The following is a 19,317-nucleotide window of genomic DNA, read 5'->3' as shown; positions in this document are numbered from 1 at the left end:
GGTTTTGAAGTCTCCCACTATTATTGTGTGAGGTTCAAAGAGTGTTTTGGGCTTTAGTCAAGTTTCTTTTAGGGATGTGGATTATCACATGAGCACACACACCTGCAAGTGGTGCTGCCTGCTGCTACTCTGTTTAGAGATGGTGTAACTGAGCAACGGTGGTTCTTGTGTTAGTGAGTACAAAAGCAAAATAACAAAGACGGGGCATAGAGAGTGAAGACTCATCATCTATCAAAGGTAAGAAGAGTATGTACCTCTTTTGAATGGCAACATCTTCCCTGAACACAGATGCATGTGGATTTTATCCAGTGGTATATGGGAGAGTCTGATCTAGAGTATGCTCAGTGAAGGAGGGCTGTACCATCCTGAGCTTGCTCAACTTAAGGCCTTGGACACAAGGCTCCAGAGGTTTGAGGTGTAGGTCAGAGGTCCATTTGGCTCAGGAGGTAAAAGCACCCACTATATAACCTGGCAACCTGATTAGGGCCCAGATAGAAATGATGAAAGAAGATCAGTGATACCTCATGTTGTCTAAAAAGCCACACAAGTGCCCACATGGTATATAAACACACAGATAAGAGCAGCAGCAGCAGCAGCAGCAGCAGCAGCAGCAGCAACGCCACACACGAATAAATGCTTTTTAAAAAAAGATATTTAAGTTATAACCTGAAAGTGCCGTGAGCATTCACAGTTTGCACTATTAATAATGAAGCTGGAAACCATGGACTGGATTTTTATGACTATTTACATAAGATTTTGCCGTGGAAGGCAACAGCTTTGCTTTGAGGCTGAATCCACCACAGTGGACACTTGAGTTCTTGTGGCCATCTTTGAGTCACAGGGTCTCAGGGATCAGTTGCAGCATGGGCAGACACTTTTAGTAAACTTCACATTGACACAGAGCAGAAGAAGGACTCACCCCATGTCCTTAAGTTCAGGTCTGTATTTAGTTTCCTGTAGCAGACTCATCTCATACCTGACTTCCTGGTCTAAAAATATGGGTGTGGATTGCAAACAAGCATTCAGTGCTGGCAATGCCAGAGGCACCAGAGATCTGCTTGCTATGGCAGCGGGAGGCTCTTCTGTTACATGTTGCAGCTCTCTAGTATACCACATACAGGTCATACTTCTTCCAGTTCCATCTCTCCTGATCCAGTGCAGGCTTCTGCACAGTCACAAAGAGTGCCTCTTCCACCCAACCCTCAATGAAAAGGAAAGACAATAAGAACCTCTGTACTGATTTCCACCATGCGGCTCTAGTTTACACACCCAATAGCAGCTCCTGACAGGTCCCTTCCTGCATCTTTGCTAGAATTTCTCATTTGTGTTATTCTCAGTCATTGTCATTAGGCAAAATGGCATCTCGGTGTTGCCCTAATCTGAATTTACCTGAAGAAATAGAATATTGAAGAATTCTCTTTTATGCTCTGTACCTTATTATTTGATTTGGTTATTTTGTTGCTGTCTGATTTCTTGAATTTTTTATATATTCCAAACCTTACTTAACCTGAAAAGCTAAGAATGTTGAAGAATTGGTAAAATAGTTATCCTTCTCTGTGTATTGCCTTTAAAAAACTGTTCTTTAGTCCATTTATTGATTAGTTGCTTTTTGAGATTTAATCATCCTCATTCTTTGTATATTCTAAATGTTAAGACCTCACAGAGAATTTCACTGTTGGGATGATTTCTGATCCTCTAGGCATGAGACGTAAACATGTTTCTTTTGCACAGGGCCTTTTAATTTTATATAATTTCATTTTCAATTTATGGACTGTTTTCTGTGCTGTTTGAGTTATTTTTTCCCATTAAATTTTATTCACTTTGCATTCTGATTGTAGTTCCTTCTTCCAGTCATATTAATGACTTCATAAATCACTTTCCACATTACTCTGTTTCCTTCTCAGAGAGGAGAGACTTACCCTCTTGGATGTCAACCAGCCTCAACAATCAACTGGAAGGAGTACATCCTGTCCCACTGAGGCCCACCCAGGCAGTCCAGGTGAGGGAAGGGAATCCAAAAGCTGGCAACTGAGTCAGAGACAGTTCCCGATCAAATTTTAGGGGATCCCCATGAACACTAAGCTGCACATCTGCTACAAAGGTGTAGTGGGCCCTACTTTCAACCTCTGCAAGCACTTTGGTTGGTGGTTCAATCCCTGTGAGCCCCCATGGGGCCCCAGTTAGTTGACTATGTAGGTCGTCTGCTGGTGTCCTCGACCTTCTGGATCCCTCAGTTCTCACTCCAACCCTTCCACAAGACTCCCCAAGCCCTGCCTAGTGTTGGGCATTGGGTGTTTGCATCTGGTTCCATCTGCCACTCATGAACCCCTCTCTCACCCAGTTCTCTCCCTCCCTCCACCTCTGGTGTCTATTGTAATGTTTCTTCTGAATCAGACTTAATCAACCTCTCTTGGGCCACCCATGTTCTTTAGTTTCTCTGACTCTGTCGATTGAGGAGTAGTTATTCTGTATTTTGTAGCTAATGTCCACTTCTTTTTAAAACAGATTAAAACTGGATTTATTGTAGCCAAAGCTGTACCCTAGTGACAGCACACTCTAAAGAAGTTCTTGATCAGGAAAGTGTAGAGGAGGAACCTGAAAGTGACACCCGGCAATCTCCTTAGCCTCTGTTTGAGATTGGTTTGGTTTTTTTTTTTTTTGGTTGTTAACCCATTTATTGTAGCTAGCCAAGGGGCAGGAATACAGATGTACAACAGTTTAGATCTTTGAATTTAAGAGTGATTAAAATCTCTTTTTGAGAAAATAAACAAGTGATATTAAACAGTATTAGTTATAGTCTCAAAAAACTGCACATCTTGTGTTTGAATCACTGAGTTGCCCAGATGTATATTGTTACTCAGTTAACTGCTACATTGTACTACCTCTTACTAAAAGCTAGTCAAAGTTGAGAGCATTCTGATCGAAATGAGTCTGAACATGCCTCTCAAAGCCCTGCTGGTCGTAGTCTGGCGGGAACTGCTCACTGCACATCGGGCACACCTTCCAGTGACTTTCAACATGTTCTTCAAATTCGGTCTGATCATAGTTAGGAGGGAACATTAATTCATAGAGGGGACACTTCTTGTGAACATCAAAGCTGGAATCAAAGCAGAAGCCTGCTCCATGAGGACGTAAAAGCTGGTTTGCTGGATCAGGAGTAACGGGCACATTCTCATCTTCTCCGCTATCCTCAGGTCTTCTAAACCGTCCAGCCGGCTAAGGTTTTGAGCAGGCTGGCTACAGACAACATTGTCTTCCCAAGGTGGGACTCGCACAGGTGGCCTCTGGATCTCATCTGGATAAAAAGCACCATCTGCTCCATCTCTTGTTTCCTGTGCTGTGTAAGGGTTGCCATACTGAAGAACTGGCTGTGCACTTGACAGTGGCGGAAGGAGCCCATTTTGCTCAGAGCATGTGTTGAGACACTTTGAGACTTGTTGGGGGCTCTGGCCTTCCATTTTCCTTCCTTTTTGATCTTCTAAACTCTTTGTAAGTTCCTTCTCCCTTGAGAGATTTTCCAAGTATGAAGCCAAACCATTTATTTCTTTGTCTTTCTCTGCCAACTGTAGTTTGTAATTATCCTCTACTTCAGCTAGTTCAAGTTTTATGTTTTCAGCAATTTTCACTTGTTCTTTCCACTTCAGCTCCATTTTGCAAGTTCATCAGTGTATTTACTGCATTTGGTTTTCTCATCCTGCAGGAGTTGTTTACACTTATTATACTTTTCTATTTTCTCAGCAATTTTTTTAGTCATTTCACAGACATGATCCTTTATTGACACATCAAAATCTGTCTCTGCACAAGACACTGCTGGTTTTACATCCACAGCAGAAGCAGAAGCAGGAGGAGGAGCAGGGAGAGCAGGGAGAGCAGGGAGAGCAGGGAGAGCAGGGAGGAGAGCAGGGAGGAGAGCAGGGAGGAGAGCAGGGAGAGCAGGGAGAGCAGGGAGAGCAGGGAGCAGGGAGCAGGAGCAGAAGCAGGAGCAGAAGCAGGAGCAGGAGGAGGAGAGCAGAGGAAGTGGCAGCGGCAGAAGCAGAAGCAAAGAAGAAGCAGCAGCAGCAGCAGCAGAAGCAGAAGCAGCAGAGGCAGCAGCAGAAGCAAAGAAGCAGGAGAAGCAGAAGCAGAAGCAGCAGAAGCAGAAGCAGAAGCAGAAGCAAAGAAGCAGCAGAAGTAGAAGCAGAAGCAGAAGCAGCAGAAGCAGAAGCAGAAGAAGCAGAAGAAGCAGAAGAAGCAGAAGAAGAAGCAGCAGAAGCAGCAGAAGAAGCAGAAGAAGCAGAAGAAGCAGAAGAAGCAGAAGAAGCAGAAGAAGCAGCAGAAGAAGCAGAAGAAGCAGCCAGGTCTCACTTTCTGCTGAGTCCCAGTTTTCTTTGTGAAGACTCCGTTAGCACTGGCTGACTGGTCTGAAAGTTTGTTTATTTGTTTTTGGAGCCTCTGGCATTCCTTAAACTTTTCTTTGTAATGATCTGCAGCCATCTGAAGCCGGAGTTTCAGATCTTCAACTTCTCTTCTCAGTTCATGTTCCAGTGTATCAGTCTTTTCCTGATCTTTCTTTACAGCACGTAGCTGGAGTTCTGCCAGTGTGTCGGCCAGCTGCTTCTTCACTCTCTCATTGTCCAAGCATGCAGTATGCAGATCTGCTATTGTTTTATCTCTGACATTCACAGCATCACTGAGCTCTTTAGCCAGAAAGAGAAGCTCGTGCTGTGTTGCCTGGACTTGTTCCTCCGCTTTGCGAAGTTGCTCCTTTAAAAATAATGTATCTTCTTTATTTGTGGTTGTAAGCGGGAGAGTTCTGTGCAGATTTTCCTTGTCAGCCAAGCAGGACTGCAGTTTGCTAATCTCTTCTTTGAAATGAGTAATCATGCTTTCTTTGTTCCCATCTAAATTCTTTAAAGTCTGTATCTCTGACACAAGCTTCGTATTTTCTATTTTTGTATTCTTCAAATGTACCTTATAAAGTTCCTTCGCATCCTTTTCTGCCTTCAATTGCATTCAAGTTGTTCTCTTTCATGCTGTGCCTTCTTGAGTTTATCCTTCAAACTGTCTAGCTCAGTTTCTTTTTCAATTGCTTTATGTGTCACTGATATAATGTCCTCTTCAAGTTGTTGAGCTTTAGATGTAGCATCACTGTATCTCTTCATAAACTCTTAATTTTCCACTCTCAAACTCTGTGACACTTCAAGAAGGCCCTCCTGCTCGGCCTGCAGTTGCTCACACTGTCCTTTCTCGTGGTTCAGCTCTCTCTCCATTCTTCCAACTTGTTCTCTCAGCTGTGCTGTCTCTTTTTCAAGAATGGCTATCATCTTTAACAATTCTTCTTTTTCTTTCAGGGTCTTCTCAATTTTCAGCTCAAGAAGGCCAGCTTTTGTGGTCACCACCAACATATCGGAATTTCCTTCATCTTCCATAGTGAGCAGCTCTTCAACTGGAGAAGCAGCTCGAAACTGGAAAGGAGTACTTGCTCCATGAATTTCACCCTTATGGGTGACATAACAGAACTGATAAAATTCTCCATCATCATTTGGAAGGTAATATCCCTGAAATGCTTGTACACAATTGACTGTTGATCCTTCTACATAATCTTCAGGCATAGGAGACCATAAAAATGTGTAATATTCACGAGCAGTATTCCAGCCAACCTTGAATATACCAACCCAGTCTTTGGCGTGTGGACGGATGGATGGAGTTACGGGGTAATGGCACTCCAAGTGTGCATTAGGAAGGTAACTTTTAGCCACATTTTGAAAGATGACATGGGCAAAGTTGGAAGTCTGCAACGGGACTTCTTGAAAGGATGGTATTGTGAATCCGTCAGGGCCTCCGCCCGGCACACTACGCCCTCCACCTCAGCGGCTGCCACCACCTCCTCTCAACGCAGACAGGCTTCACCTCCTCTCTACTGTCCACTTTGTAGTGACTACCTACTGTGCATGTCTTACTGAGTCTGGGTTACCTCACTCGGCGTGATGTTTTCTTGTTTCACCCGTTTGCCTGCAAATGTAATGGTGTCTTTGCATTTCTATTCATCAGTAGTCGTGTCATTCGTATTATTTTTTAAATCATTTTCTACAGTCCAGTTGTTATCCCTCTCTGACCATTCCCCATCCCATTCCTCCTTCCATGTCACCGAGAAGATGTCCCAACCATCTTCTCCCCCATCCCACCAGACCTCCCTACTCCCGGGGGCCTCAAGTGTCTTAGGGATTAGGTGCCTCTTCTTAACTCAGGCAGGGCAGGCAGTCCTCTGCTGTATATGTGTCAGGGGCATCATATCAGCTAGTGTATGCTGCCTGATCTATGGTTCATTGTATGAGAGATCTTAGGGATTCAGTTTAGTTGAGACTGCTGGCCTTCCTATAGGGTCGCTCTCCTCCTCAGCTTCTTCAAGTTTTCCCTAATTCAACCACAGAAGTCCTTGGCTTCAGTCCTTTGGTTGGATGTATCTGCATCTGATGCTTTCAGATGCTTGTTGGGCCTTTCAGAGGACAGCTATGCTGGCTCCTGTATGTAAGCACACCATAGCATCAGTAATAGTGTGAGGCCTTAGAGCCTCCTCTTAAGCTGGATCCCAATTTGGGCTTGTCCCTGGACCTCCTTTCCCTCAGTCTTTTTCCATTTTTTATTCCTTCAATTCTTTTAGACAGGGACAATTCTGGGACTGAGTTTTTGACTGTGAGATGGCAACCCCATCCCTCCACTCGATGCCCTGTCATTCTACTGGAGGTGGACTCTACAAGTTCCTTCCCTCATTTCATCTAAGGTCCCCCCATCTAAATCATGAGTGTTTCTCACCTCCCAGGTCTCTGGTACTTTCTGGTGTATACCCCCACCTCCTATCTCCTAATGTTGCCTGTATCCATTCATTCTGCTGGCCTCAAGGCTTCATTCCTCTTTCTTGAAACCCCAGTACATGATCATGTTTCAGTTTTTCATCCCTGTCTCTTCTCTGACACAAGTCCCTCCCTCTCTCTGCCCCCAATCCCCACCCTGAGATTTCTTTCTTCTCTCTCTGAAATGAGATTGAGGTATCTTCTGCTTGTTAACCTTATTGATTTCTATGAATTGTAACCTAGGTATTCTGTGCTTTTATGGCTAATATCCACTTACTATTGAGTATATATCATGCATGTCATTTTGGGTCTGAGTTACCTTGCTCAGAATATTTTCTAGTTCCATCTATTTGCCTGTAAATCTCATGATGTCCTCATTCTTAATAGGTGAATAATATTCCATGGTGTAAATGAACCATATTTTCTGTATGCATTCTTCCATTGTGGGGTATCTGTGTTGTTTCCAGCTTCTGAGTATCACAAATAAGGCTGCTATGAACATAGTGGTACAGGTGCCCCTGTGGGCATGGTGAGGCATCTTTTGGGTAAATTCCCAAGAATGGTAGAGCTGGGTCTTCAGAAAGATCTATTTTCAATTTCTGAGGAACCTTCAGATTGATTTATTTAGTGGTTCTACCAGTGTGCAATCCCATCAGCAATGCAGGAAAGTTTCACTTTTTCCACATTCTCACTAATATGTGCTGTCAGCCTAGTTTATGATCTTAGCCATTCTGATTGGTGTAAGGCAGAATCTCAGGGTCATTTTGATTTGCATTTTCCTGATGACTAAGGACTCTGAACATTTCTTTAAGTGCTTCTCAGCTATTCCAGATTCCTCTGTTTTGAATTCTCTGTTTAGCTCCATACCCCATTTTTGATGGGGTTGTTTGGGTTTTGGGGGGTTAGCTTCTTGAATTCTTTATATATTTTAAATATTAGCCCTCTATCAGATGTGGGGATAGTGAAGATTTTTTCCCAATATTTAGGTTGCCAATTTGTCCTATTGACTATGTCCTTTGCCATACACAAGCTTTTCAGTTTCATGAGGTCACATTTATCAATTCTTGACCATAGAGTCTGAGTTGTATTTAAGAAATTTGGCCCCATGCCAATCAGTCCAAGGTTCTTTTCCACTTTCTCTTCTATTAGATTCAGTGTATCTTGTTTTATACTGAGGTCCTTGATCCACTTGGACTTGGGCTTTGTGCAAGATGACAAATATAGCACTATTTTCATTTTTCCATATTCCAACTACCAATTAGTTCTGCACCATTTATTGAAGATGCTTTCTTTTTTTCCATTGTATGCTTTTGGTTTCTTTGTCAAAGTCCAAGAGTATAAGAGTGTCAATTTATTTCTGGGTCTTCAATTCTATTACATTGATCGACCTGCCTGCCTCTCTACCAATACAATGCTGGTTTTTTCACTATTGCTCTGTGGTGTAGCTTGAGGACAGGGATGGTGATTTTCCTAGAGGTTCTTTTATTGTTAAGAATTGTTTAAGCCATTCTAGATTTTTTTGTTTTATCATATGAAATTGAGAATTGCTGTTTCCATGAAGAATTGTATTGGAACTTTGATAGATATTGCGTTGAATCTGTAGATTGCTTTTGGTTGAATGGCCATTTGACTATGTTAATCCTACCAATCCCTGAGCATGGGATATCAATCTATTTTCTGAGTTCTTCTTTGATTTCTTTCTTGAGAGACTTAAAGTTGATTTCATACAGATATTTCACGTGTTTGGTAAGAGTTACTCCAAGATATTTTATATTAGTGACTATTGAATAGTATGTTGTTTCCCTAATTTGTTTCTTAGCCCTTCTATCATTTCCATAAACGAAAGCTACTTATTATTTTGTGTTAATTTTATATGTGTCCACTACACTGAAGATGTTTATCAGCTGCAGAAGTTCTTTGATAGAAATTTTGTGTCACTTATGTGTACTATCATATCATCTGCAAATAGTGATACCTTGTCTTCTTCTTTGTTGATTTGTATCCCCTTGATTTCCTTTTGTTGTCTTATTACTGTAGCTACACTTTGAGAACTATATTGAATAGATACCAGGAGAATGGTCAGTCTTGCCTTGTCCCTGATTTTAGTGGGATTTCTGCAAGTATGTCTCCATTTAATTTGATATTGGCTGTTGGTTTGCTGTATATTGATTTTATTATGTTTAGGTATGGGCCTTGAGTTTCTGATCTTTCCAGTACTTTTAATATGAAGAGGTACACTATTTTGTCAAATGTCTTTGTAACATCTAATGAGATGATCATGTGATTTTTTTTTCCTTTGAGTTTGTTTATATAGTGGATTACTTTAATGGATTTTCATATATTGAACCAACCTTGCATCTCTGGGATGAAGCCTATTGATTGTGGTGAATCATGGTTTTGATGTATTCTTGGACTCAGTTTTCTAGAATTTATTGAGTATTTTTGCATTGATACTCAAAAGCAACACTGGTCTGAAGTCCTCATTCTTTGTTGGATCTTAGTGTGGTTTGGGTATCAGCATAATTGTGGCTTCATAGAATGAAATAGATAGTGTTCCTTCCGTTTCTATTTTATGGAATAGTTTGAGGAGTGTTGGTGTTTAACTCTTCTTGGAAGGTCTGGTAGAACTCTGTGTTGAAACCATCTGGCCCTGAACTTTTTTTTTCTTAGGAAGTTTAATGACTTCTGCTTCCTTAGGAGATATGGGACTGTTCAGATAGTTTACTTGCTCTTGATTTAACTTTGGTGCATGGTATCTGTCTAGAAAATCATCCTTTTTATCTAGAATTTCTGGTTTTGTTCACTATAGACTTTTGTAGTAGGATGTGATCATTTAAAATTTTTTCCTTAATTTTTATTGTTATGTTTCCCTTTTTATTTCTGATTTTGTTAATTTGGATACTGTCTGTGTGTCCTTTAGTTAACCTGGCTATGTGCTTATCTATCTTGTTGATTTTCTCAAAGAATGAACATTTGGCTGTGTTGATTCTTTTTATCATTCACTTTGTTTATATTGGGTTGGTTTTGGCCCTGAGTTTGACTATTTCTTGCCTTTTACTCCCCTTGGGTGTCTTTGCTTCTTTTTGTTCTAGGCCTTTCAGTTGTGCTGTTAAGTTATTAATTTAGAATCTCTCTAATTTCTTTATGTGTTCACTTAGTGATATGAAATTTCCTCTTAGCATTGTTTTCATTTTGCCCCATACATTTGAATATACTGTGCCATTATTTTCAATGAATTCTAGGAAGTCTTTAATTTCTTTCTTTATTTCTTCTGTAACTAATTTATCCTTGAATAGAGTTATTCACTTTTCATGGGTATGTTCATTTTCTGTGTTTATGTTGTTATTGAAGTCTAGTCTTCATCCATAGTGAGCTAATAGGATTCATGGGATTATTTCAATCTTTTTTTTTTTAAATCTGTTGAGGCTTGTTTTTTGAGAGTTTATATGGTCAATTATGGAGAAGGTTCAATGACTCACTGAGAAGAAGGTATATTTATTGTTTTAGGGTGAAATGTTCTGTATATATCTGTTAAATCCATTTAGATCATAGCCTGCATTAGTTCCACTTTGTCTGTTTAGTTTCTGTTACAATGACCTGTCCATTGGTGAGAGTGGGTTGTTGAAGTCTCCCACTGTCACTGTCTTGGGTTCAATGTGTGTTTTGAACTTTAGTAAAGTTTCTTTTATAAATGTGGTTGCCCTTGCATTTGGGGCATAGATATTCAGAACTGAGACTTCCTCTTGGTGTATTTTCCCTTTGATAAATATGAAGTGTCCTTCCCCATTTTGCTTGAAAACTTTTGGTTGAAAGCATTTTATTGGATATTAGGATGACAAATCTAGCTTGTTTCTTGGGAATATTTGCTTGTAAGACTTTTTTCCAGCATTTTACTCTGTGGTAGTAGTGTCTGTATTTGTTATTGCAGTATGTTTCTTATATTCAGCAAAATGCTGGATCCTGTTTGCATATCCAATCTGTTAGCTTATGTCTTTTTTTGTGGATAATTGAGTCCATTGATATTGAGAGATATTAAAGACAGATAATTCTTAGTTCCTGTTATTATTCATGTTGTAGGTCGTATTATGGGTCTGTGATTATCTCCTTTTTGCTTTGTCTTGAAATGACTAATATCTTGTTATATCTTTGGTATAGGTACTCTTCTTATGTTGAAGTTTGCCTTCTAGTATACCTCCATAGAGATGGATTGGAACATATATATTGTTTAAATCTAGTTTTGTTTTTAGAAAATTTTGTTTCTCCATCTATAATGATTGAGAATTTTGGAGAATATACTAGCCTGAGCTGGTATTTGTGTTTCCTTAGGTTCTGCATAACCTCTGTTGAGGCTCTTCTGGCTTTTAGGGACTCTGTTGAGAAGTACTGTGCAAATTTGAAAGGTCTGCCTTTACATGTTCCTTGGCCTTTTTCTCTTACAGCTTTCAATATTCTTTCTTCCTTTTGTACATTTAGTGTTTTGATTATTATGTGTCGAGAGAACTTTTACTCTAGTTCAATATATTTGGTGTCCTATAGGCTTCTTGTACATTTCTAGCCACTTCATTATTTACGTTAGGGTACTTTTTTTTCTATGATATTGTAAAAGACATTTTCTGGTTCTTTGAGCTGGGAATCTTCACACTCTTCTATTGCTATTATTAGGTTTGGTCTTTTCATTACCTTCTTAGATTTTTCTGGATGTTTTGGGATAGGAATTTGTATTTTCTTTGACTGTTCTGTGAATATAATCTAAGCCTGAGAGTCTATCTTTTATGTCTTGTATTCTGTTGTTGGTACTTGCATCTGTAGCTCCTGACCTCTTTCCTAGGTTTTCCATTTCCAGGGTTGCCTCCGTTTGTGATTTCTTTATTGTTTCTACTTCCACACTTAGGTCTTGGACCACTTTGTTCAATTCCTTAACCTGTTTGATTGTATTTTCCTGTATTTCTTTAAGGGAATTATTTGTTTCCACTTTAAGGGTTCTGTCTGTTTGCCTATGTTTTCTTGTATTTCTTTCATTGAGTTATTTATATCCTCCTAAAAGGACTTTATTATCTTCATGAGATAGGATTTCAGGTCAGAATTCAGTTTTTCTGTTGTGTTGGTGGATTCTGGGCTTTCTGTGGTGTGAGAACTGGATTCTGATGGTGCCAAAGTATATTGGCTTCTGTTGCTAATGATCTTGTGCTTGCCTCTTACCATCTGGTTATTTCTGGTGTTAACTGGCCTGTGTATCTCTGTGTTGAGCCTGCCTCCTGTGTCCCTGGGTTTCTGCAGGTTTCCTAGGAGATCTGTGTGCATGCCTGCAGCCGATCCCCTGGGAGGCTTTCAGACTATTGGGTCTTCCAAGAGGCAGACATGTTGATGATCTTCCCAGGCAGAAGGCCAAGATCTAACTCTTGTTATACTTACCTTTCTTATCATTCATTTAGTCTCTATATTGCATTTGCTTCTGCCCCATTCTGTATTATTTCGTACCTTGTACATCTTGTAGAGGGTGGCAGCTCATTTTGTTTTTCTAAGACCTTAGGATGTACCATTAGGTCATTTGTTTGAGATTGTGTTGGGATTTTTGTTTCTTTGTATTGTTGGTAACCCAAGCACACATTGCTTCAAGTTTTCTTCTTGAAACTGTCTTAGGTATATCCCAAAGGTTTTTAAAAAAGAAACCCTATGGTTTTACTTTCATTTTATTCTTGAATTTTAAAATTGTGTCAGTGAGATTTTTGAACAACTCACTAGCCATTTAAGAATGAAATGGCCATTCTCTAACAATTTGTATAACTTCTCCTGTTATCAGTTCTGATTTTCTTCTACTGTTCTTTGGCATGATACATGAAATTACACCAATTTCCTCCTAATTTTTAAGACTTTAGTGTGTTTTAGAGTATGACCTATTTAGAGATTACATAGTTTACTTAGAAGCATGTGTACTTTCAACTTGTTGATAGAGTGTTCTGTACATACTGTTATGTTCATTTTAATTTGTAGTAGTATAGTGTAAGTCTGAAATTTGTTAACTTTTCATTGAGTGTCCAATCTAAAAATGATATTGTAGTATTGGAGTCACCTTTTTCCTTTCCTTTATACTATAGTCATTTATTCATTTTTTGTTTTAATTTTTTCATTAATCTTCTCTTATATAATACACCCTGACCTCAGCTTCCCCTCCCTCTGATCCGTTTATTTCCCCCTCACTTCCTTTCTCCTCAAGGTCAACCCTCCATCTCCCCCTCCAAAATGAGAAGGCCTCCCAGTGTTACCCCCCAAATATAACACAAGATTCAAGAAGACCACGTACATACTCCCACATCATGGATAGGCAAGGGAAACCAGTATGTGGAAAAGTGTCTCAAGAGCAGGGAATAGAGTTAGAGATACCCCCATTCTCAGTTATGACTCACTTGTCCTACCAAATCCTAAGCCAACAACAATAACATACAAGCAAAGGACCTAATGGACCTTCTCCTATGCACTGCTTCAATCTCTATGAATCCTTCCCCATGCCTGCCAAGTTGATCCTGGAGGCCATGCTCTTCTGGTGTCTTTAACCCCCCTGTTTCTCGAAGTTACTTGCACACCTCTTCTATGGAATTCTCGTAGCTCCACGGGAAGGGATCTGATGGAAACTTTCATTTTGGGCTATCTCTCTGGTGAATCTTTGCCTAGGAATTCTATTGATCTCTGAAAATAGCAGAATATCATTAGGAATCATATCATTGATTTTTTTGTCAGGTGTAGTTGTGTTTGGTTCTACACTAGATCTCTGTGCTATCCTTCCTTTGATTCCTAGTCATCCAGATGATGTGAGGAAGAAGCTCCCTTTTATGGCATGGACATTGCTGGAGATGAGGTGTCAGACAGATCATGAAAAGTGGCAGTATATATGAATTGACTAAAGGGGTAGGTTTCCTCTAAGGCCTCATACCTAGAATTATATGTGGAGCAATGTCCAGAAAGGGAACTGATTCAGCAAGGCCTGGTTCCCAAAAGGTATATGTAAAGGTGGCTGGAGATGACCCTCCGTGCCTGTAAATAGCAATGCATATTTGGAAGCAATGTATTGTGGGCATCCATTGGGGAAGAACACTAACCTGTGTATTTTGAGCTGCTGCAACTGGAGAAAGAAAGTCCAGCAGGACCTGGGAGATGAAAATATATTTGATGATTTGATGGCAGGAGGGTGGGACATCTAGTAAATCCTGATATGTAACAGTGTATGAGAGATTCTGTTCTATCAGATTGCTCACAACCAGAGGCTGCGTGATCTGAGGGCTATGTGTGTTTCCCTGAGATATTTTCCAGTAGCATATTCTGACCTTGCAGACCCTGGCAAACCAATGACAACACACTTTCCCACCCTAGATCTGTGGATTGCCAGGGCCATCGTGAGCTTGTCAATGTCTCTCTCTGATCCACACAGCAGAAGGCTGTCTTTCTTTTTGGTGAAGAACAAAGGTGCTGTAAACTTTACCCCTTCATGACTAAAGTTTTCAACCAAGAAAAATTTCACAGGATCCAAAGTGTGTCTGTATTAGTAATGCAGGTATGTCAATTAAATGATTGCTTTAAATAAACTGTCAATTTGTTTTAAGATAGAATTATATTCATATTGCTTTAATAATTTATAAAGCCAAAACCATTTTCACACAAATAAGATCCCTAACCTTACTCATGTTTACATAAGTCACTAAACCTTGAATGAATGTTTGACATGAACCATTGATACCTACAAGTTCACAGAAGGTGAAGCTATGAGGCTATCGTGTGAGGGTCTGATGCTGTCAGGCATTTAGGGTTTTACAAGCAGAGCCTGGTACCTGTTAGTATATGTGATGTGGTGATGGGAGAGGAGGGCTGAGACCTAGGGCTATAAATTTGGATCTAGTGCGGTTGGAATTGTGTCTATTATGGTCTGATACCTAGCCTTGTATGTGTGTTGCTACTTGAGGAAATTGTCCAGGAGGCCGGACACAACTGTAAATTTAAAATGGAAGGCAACAGTGCTGAGTCTAGCTAGCAAGGCCTAAAGAATAACATTTTAATTTTGGTGTCAGTGTTCCAGGGACCATGTTCAAGAGGACCTTATTCCTATCATAGCGTGAGGGGTAGTGTCCAGTAAGACAAGGTAACAATGTATGAAGGGTGGACAAAAGTTGTGAAGCAAAGACCAGTGGATAACAGTGTGTATGTGGTGACAGAGGTCAAGGAGCAGTATCCAGGAGAACGTGGTTACTAGCAGTCTTTGTGAAGTGTGTGTGTGTGTGTGTGTGTGTGTGTGTGTGTGTGTGTGTGTGTGTTTGATATGGGTGCTGCTGCCTGATACCTAATGAGTACCTGGGATTTGTTGGAAGACTACCAGGAGGGGCTAATACCTAAAAGTGAATGTTGGTTAGGAATAAGTATACAATAGGATGTGATACCAAGTAGTGTATTTCAGTTTGCAGCTTCCAGGGAGGATGAGCCCATCAAGACTTGCCAAACTCATGTGACTTTGGCATTATCAGAGGGGGATATCTTGCAAGGTCTGCTTCTAACAGTGTATGTGGGGTAAGAGCACTATATGACCTGACACCTAGATGTGTGTCTGTGGCAATGTCCCCTGTGTATCCATCTGGGCATGTTCCCTAGTGGTCTATGTGGGGTGGCAGAAGAGGTGAGCATATATCTAGAAGGCTCTGATATCTTGTCTTGTTTGTGAAGTGTCAGCCTGGGGCTGTTGTCCAGCAAAGTGTGATATCTATTAATTTTGACAGGAGGGCATCACCTACTCCAGTGTAGTTTTGGTGGCAATGGAGAGGGACTATCAACAAACTCAGTATGTGTGGTTTATGAAAGTGGGAGATCTGTGGGGCTTGGCACTTAGTTGTGTATGTATGGCTGCAGAAGTTTGTGCAGCTGGACCTCACACTTAGATCCCATGGTGCTAGACAGTATGGAGGGAGTGTCGGGCAGGCGATGATTTTTAGCAGGGGTGGTGGTGGTTATGGAGCCTGCTAGAGTGACTGGCACCCAGCTGGGACTGTAATGGTATAGCATTTTGCACACTGTGTCCTTTCTCATCTGCCTAAGGCATTCTCTTAAAGACTTTAGTAAAGAACTGCAGTCACATATCTCTGAAGAAGTTGGGACTTCTGCACCGAGAGAGGATTGGGGGAAAGTTCAGAGGTGGGAGGGACTCAGCAGTCAGGCATGGAGAAAGTCAGATGTACTGAATGAGAGGCAATGGGACATGGCAAACGTGAATTAGAATAAAGGGGTTAATGAAGTTATACTTGTTTTTTGTGTGGTAGGAAGCTATGGCCTAAGCTAAAATAAAAAAATGTAAGTCACCATGGCATTATTCAGGAGCTGGTAGGTATAAATGTTCCAGTGATAGTTCTGTGAGATACTTCAGGAAATAATAGTGAGTATAGGCTGTGGGTTGGCTTGCCACAGGGCCTGATACATAACAGTCCATGTGGAGTGTCATCAAGAGGGAGGTGGTTATTTACCAAGACCTGGTGTCTAGCAGTGCCTCCAGAATGGGTAGAAGGACAGAGGACACAGTACCTAGAAGTTTATGTGGGGCCGAGGTGTGGAACAGTACTAAGTACCCAGCGTTTTTGTGGATTACAGGAGGTGTCCATGTGGCCCTGATAGGAATCCCACTCAACCAACTGTAAATCCCACATGTACTTCTGTGTAATAAGTTTTCCTGCATACTCTCACATGGATACTGTTTATTACACTGCTAGAAGTCAGTGTCTGTGCCTTGGAGGCCTGCAATCTGAAGGTTGGTATGTGGCGTGGATATGGAGGGGTCCATCAGAGTTCGATGAATCACCAGGCTGCTGGCTGCCTCTAGTGATGTGTGTAACAGGACTCGATTTATAGCATGTTATGTGGCATGGATGCAAAGGCTTCAAAGGACCAGAGAATAAGCCCAGCCAGTGGAAACATCTGTACACCTGAGCTGGAGCCCAACAAGTATACAAGCTATTAATAGCAACATGCATGGAGAACCTTCCCCTGCTCCATCACTGTAGGACAGAAACCACTGTGCTGAAAGGCAGGAGCATGAACCAGGAAGCAGCTACTATCTGGGAAAGAGTCATGAGCAGGGAAGGAAGAGCTCCAGGAAGGAAAAGAGTTTCTTTGTAGGAAAAAACCAAGTTTATTACCAGGAGTCATGGGGGAAACATGGCTGGGTAGATGGGACATCTAGAAAATTCCTAGTGTGGGAAAGCAAGATGATCTGAATCATCTGCCCCTTTACCTATTCTGGTAAGGTCTCCTGGGTGTCCAAGGCTCCCTGGACAGCAACACCTGAGTGCGTCTGTCATCCACTTCCCCTTGTCCTTGACTGGATGGTTCTCTTTGGTACTTATAATCAGCCACAGCCCATTCCTTTCTTTTGACTTTGATGTGGGTCAAAGGTTTTATAGGCAAGACCTGACTGCTCTTTGTCTCCAATTTGTGTGTATCTGAATGAATGTTGGTGCCCCAACCCAAGCTTTATTCTAATTTTACCTGGGTTACAGGCTCTCTGGACAGTGAGACCTGGCTTGTGCTTGTCTCCAGTTATCCTGTACCTTCATGGATGTTCATTTCCCTTGGGAGTAAGTAACAGGTCAAAGCCCATTCCTCTCTTCACTTGCTTTGGTTGTTTTTCACAGGCTCTCTGGGCATCAATGCCTGACTGCAGTTTGTCTCCACTTCCAACTGCAAATGGATGTTTGTGCTTGTCTGGGCTAGCATGGCCACAGCTCATTCTGCTTGCTGCTCTGCTATGTTTTGAGTCATAGAGACCCTCAGAAGTGTGGAATGAGGCACCCAGCTTGGATATCAACATTTTTCCACTTTACTTTCTTTTTACCTTTCATGGGTCCCCTTCAATGTTCTCCAAGATCTGGAACCAAACATTCACAAGGGATTGCAATACAGCTAGCATATAGTAGAGGAGCTTTTTTCTTGTTACAACCATGTGTGTCTGCTCAGTAGCTGCTGGTGGGGGGTAGAATTCTCCAGAGAATCCTGCTGTCCATTGCATTTTGTGCTGAGGTTTCCACCATATTGAAAAATATTCCTTGTAATGTTCTTCCAAGAGCTTTTAGAAGTAGTCTCTCCTTTTTCTGGTATCCAAGCCTTAGTTGTATACTTGAGCTCTGTGGAGCTCTGTGTGGAAGGCCTTAAAACTCTCAAGCCTTTCTCCCTGGCTTATGGCTCTAGATCTTACAGGACTCTGCGCCTCTTGTCATGGGGATGAAACCCCTTGAGATCCTTCACTTCGATCTTATCCTTCAGGACTCTGTTCTCTTGAGTATTCACCCTCTCAGGTTTCCTCATGCAGACATCACATAAGCCCTGGGAAGTCTTGAGTGTTTGGCATATATTGTGTAAGTTGGGCAGTGAGTGCTGTGAAGGCAAGCTGACCTTAGCAGGGTGTAGTCAAGGAAGGAATGATGTTCAACAGGATTCATGTAGGACAGATTGCCTGTCCTCAGTGCAGTGTTCCTGGGCTTCAGACTCTTCCCAGGGCTTCTGCTTGAAGGTGAAAGGCACATCTTTGTCTCCTAGACCAAGGCCCTTCTTGATGATGCTATGTATCTCACACTTTGCTAATTCCTTCTTTAAGGGTACCCCTGTGGGCACAGACCCCAATCTTTTTTCTACATTTGTAGCTTTTGGAGTTGAGGATGGAGAGCTGGGCAGACTGGGAGAACTGAGGCCTGTTCTTGCAATAATGATCACTATTTTCTGGGAAATGTCCTTGAAGCTGGGTCAGTTTCCTGGATGGGAGGAATCTGAGGGGGGTTCCTTGTTGTTCTCCCACAGTAGTTGCCTTGCCTTCATTATCTGGCTCCTCATGATGCTGGAGCATCTGACAGTGCTAAGGAAGGAAGGAAGCTGACCTGATAGCTTTATAGTATAGGGTGCCCTTGGACAAGTTTCTAATGGGCTTGCTAATAGCTTATTGATAATTTTTGATATCATATCCTATGTTGCCTTCCTAATACTTTCCATGTAGCCAGGACTGGTTTTAGTTGGTAGAGATGTCTGTGTACCTCTCTCAGTGTTAGTGCATGCTATTCGAAAGGTCTTACTCAAGAAACAAGGAGGTATTTGGTTTATTGTAGAGCTTGGTAGGTTTTCCAGTCACACCTACTAAGCTTGGTGTCACAACTTGATGAGGCAATGGCTGGTCCTGGGAAAAGTGTGGAAATCCTTGATCCTGAGCTAGATCTTGGGAAGGGCCACCTGCATTACAAAATGTCAGAGATTTATGTTCTACTGATTTATGTCTGTTGAATATCTGGGCAGTAGTCACAACTGTGAGAACACAGATGTTATGCCCCATAAAAGTAAGCTAAATTTCTTTTGTATAAGATCCTCCAAGACCTTGAGGTAAGACAACAGCTGAGAGAGAGGAAGGGGATCCATTTTCTGACTAGCTTCCTATAAGGGAGGTGATGTGGAGCCCCAAAAAGTTGCTTGATTGGACTGC

The 19,317-nt window shown here is 41.4% G+C and overlaps 1 protein-coding gene across 1 annotated transcript; it reads right to left on the bottom strand.

Moving 5' to 3' along the window:
* Positions 1–2,895: 2,895 nt before the first annotated feature.
* Positions 2,896–18,158, bottom strand: LOC114617506 (tax1-binding protein 1 homolog). The gene is given in 7 exon segments (XM_028763090.1): positions 2,896–3,194; positions 3,197–3,504; positions 3,565–3,655; positions 3,658–3,864; positions 4,335–4,988; positions 4,991–5,832; positions 18,049–18,158. Coding segments are annotated over 7 exon segments (2,511 nt in total).
* Between the last annotated feature and the right edge of the window lie 1,159 nt (positions 18,159–19,317).

Source organism: Grammomys surdaster, unplaced genomic scaffold, assembly GCF_004785775.1.
Source record: "Grammomys surdaster isolate TR1022 unplaced genomic scaffold, NIH_TR_1.0 137, whole genome shotgun sequence".
Taxonomy (NCBI): Eukaryota; Metazoa; Chordata; class Mammalia; order Rodentia; family Muridae; genus Grammomys; species Grammomys surdaster.
Note: the sequence above shows the minus strand (reverse complement) of the source record. Positions and strands in the feature narration are given on the sequence as shown.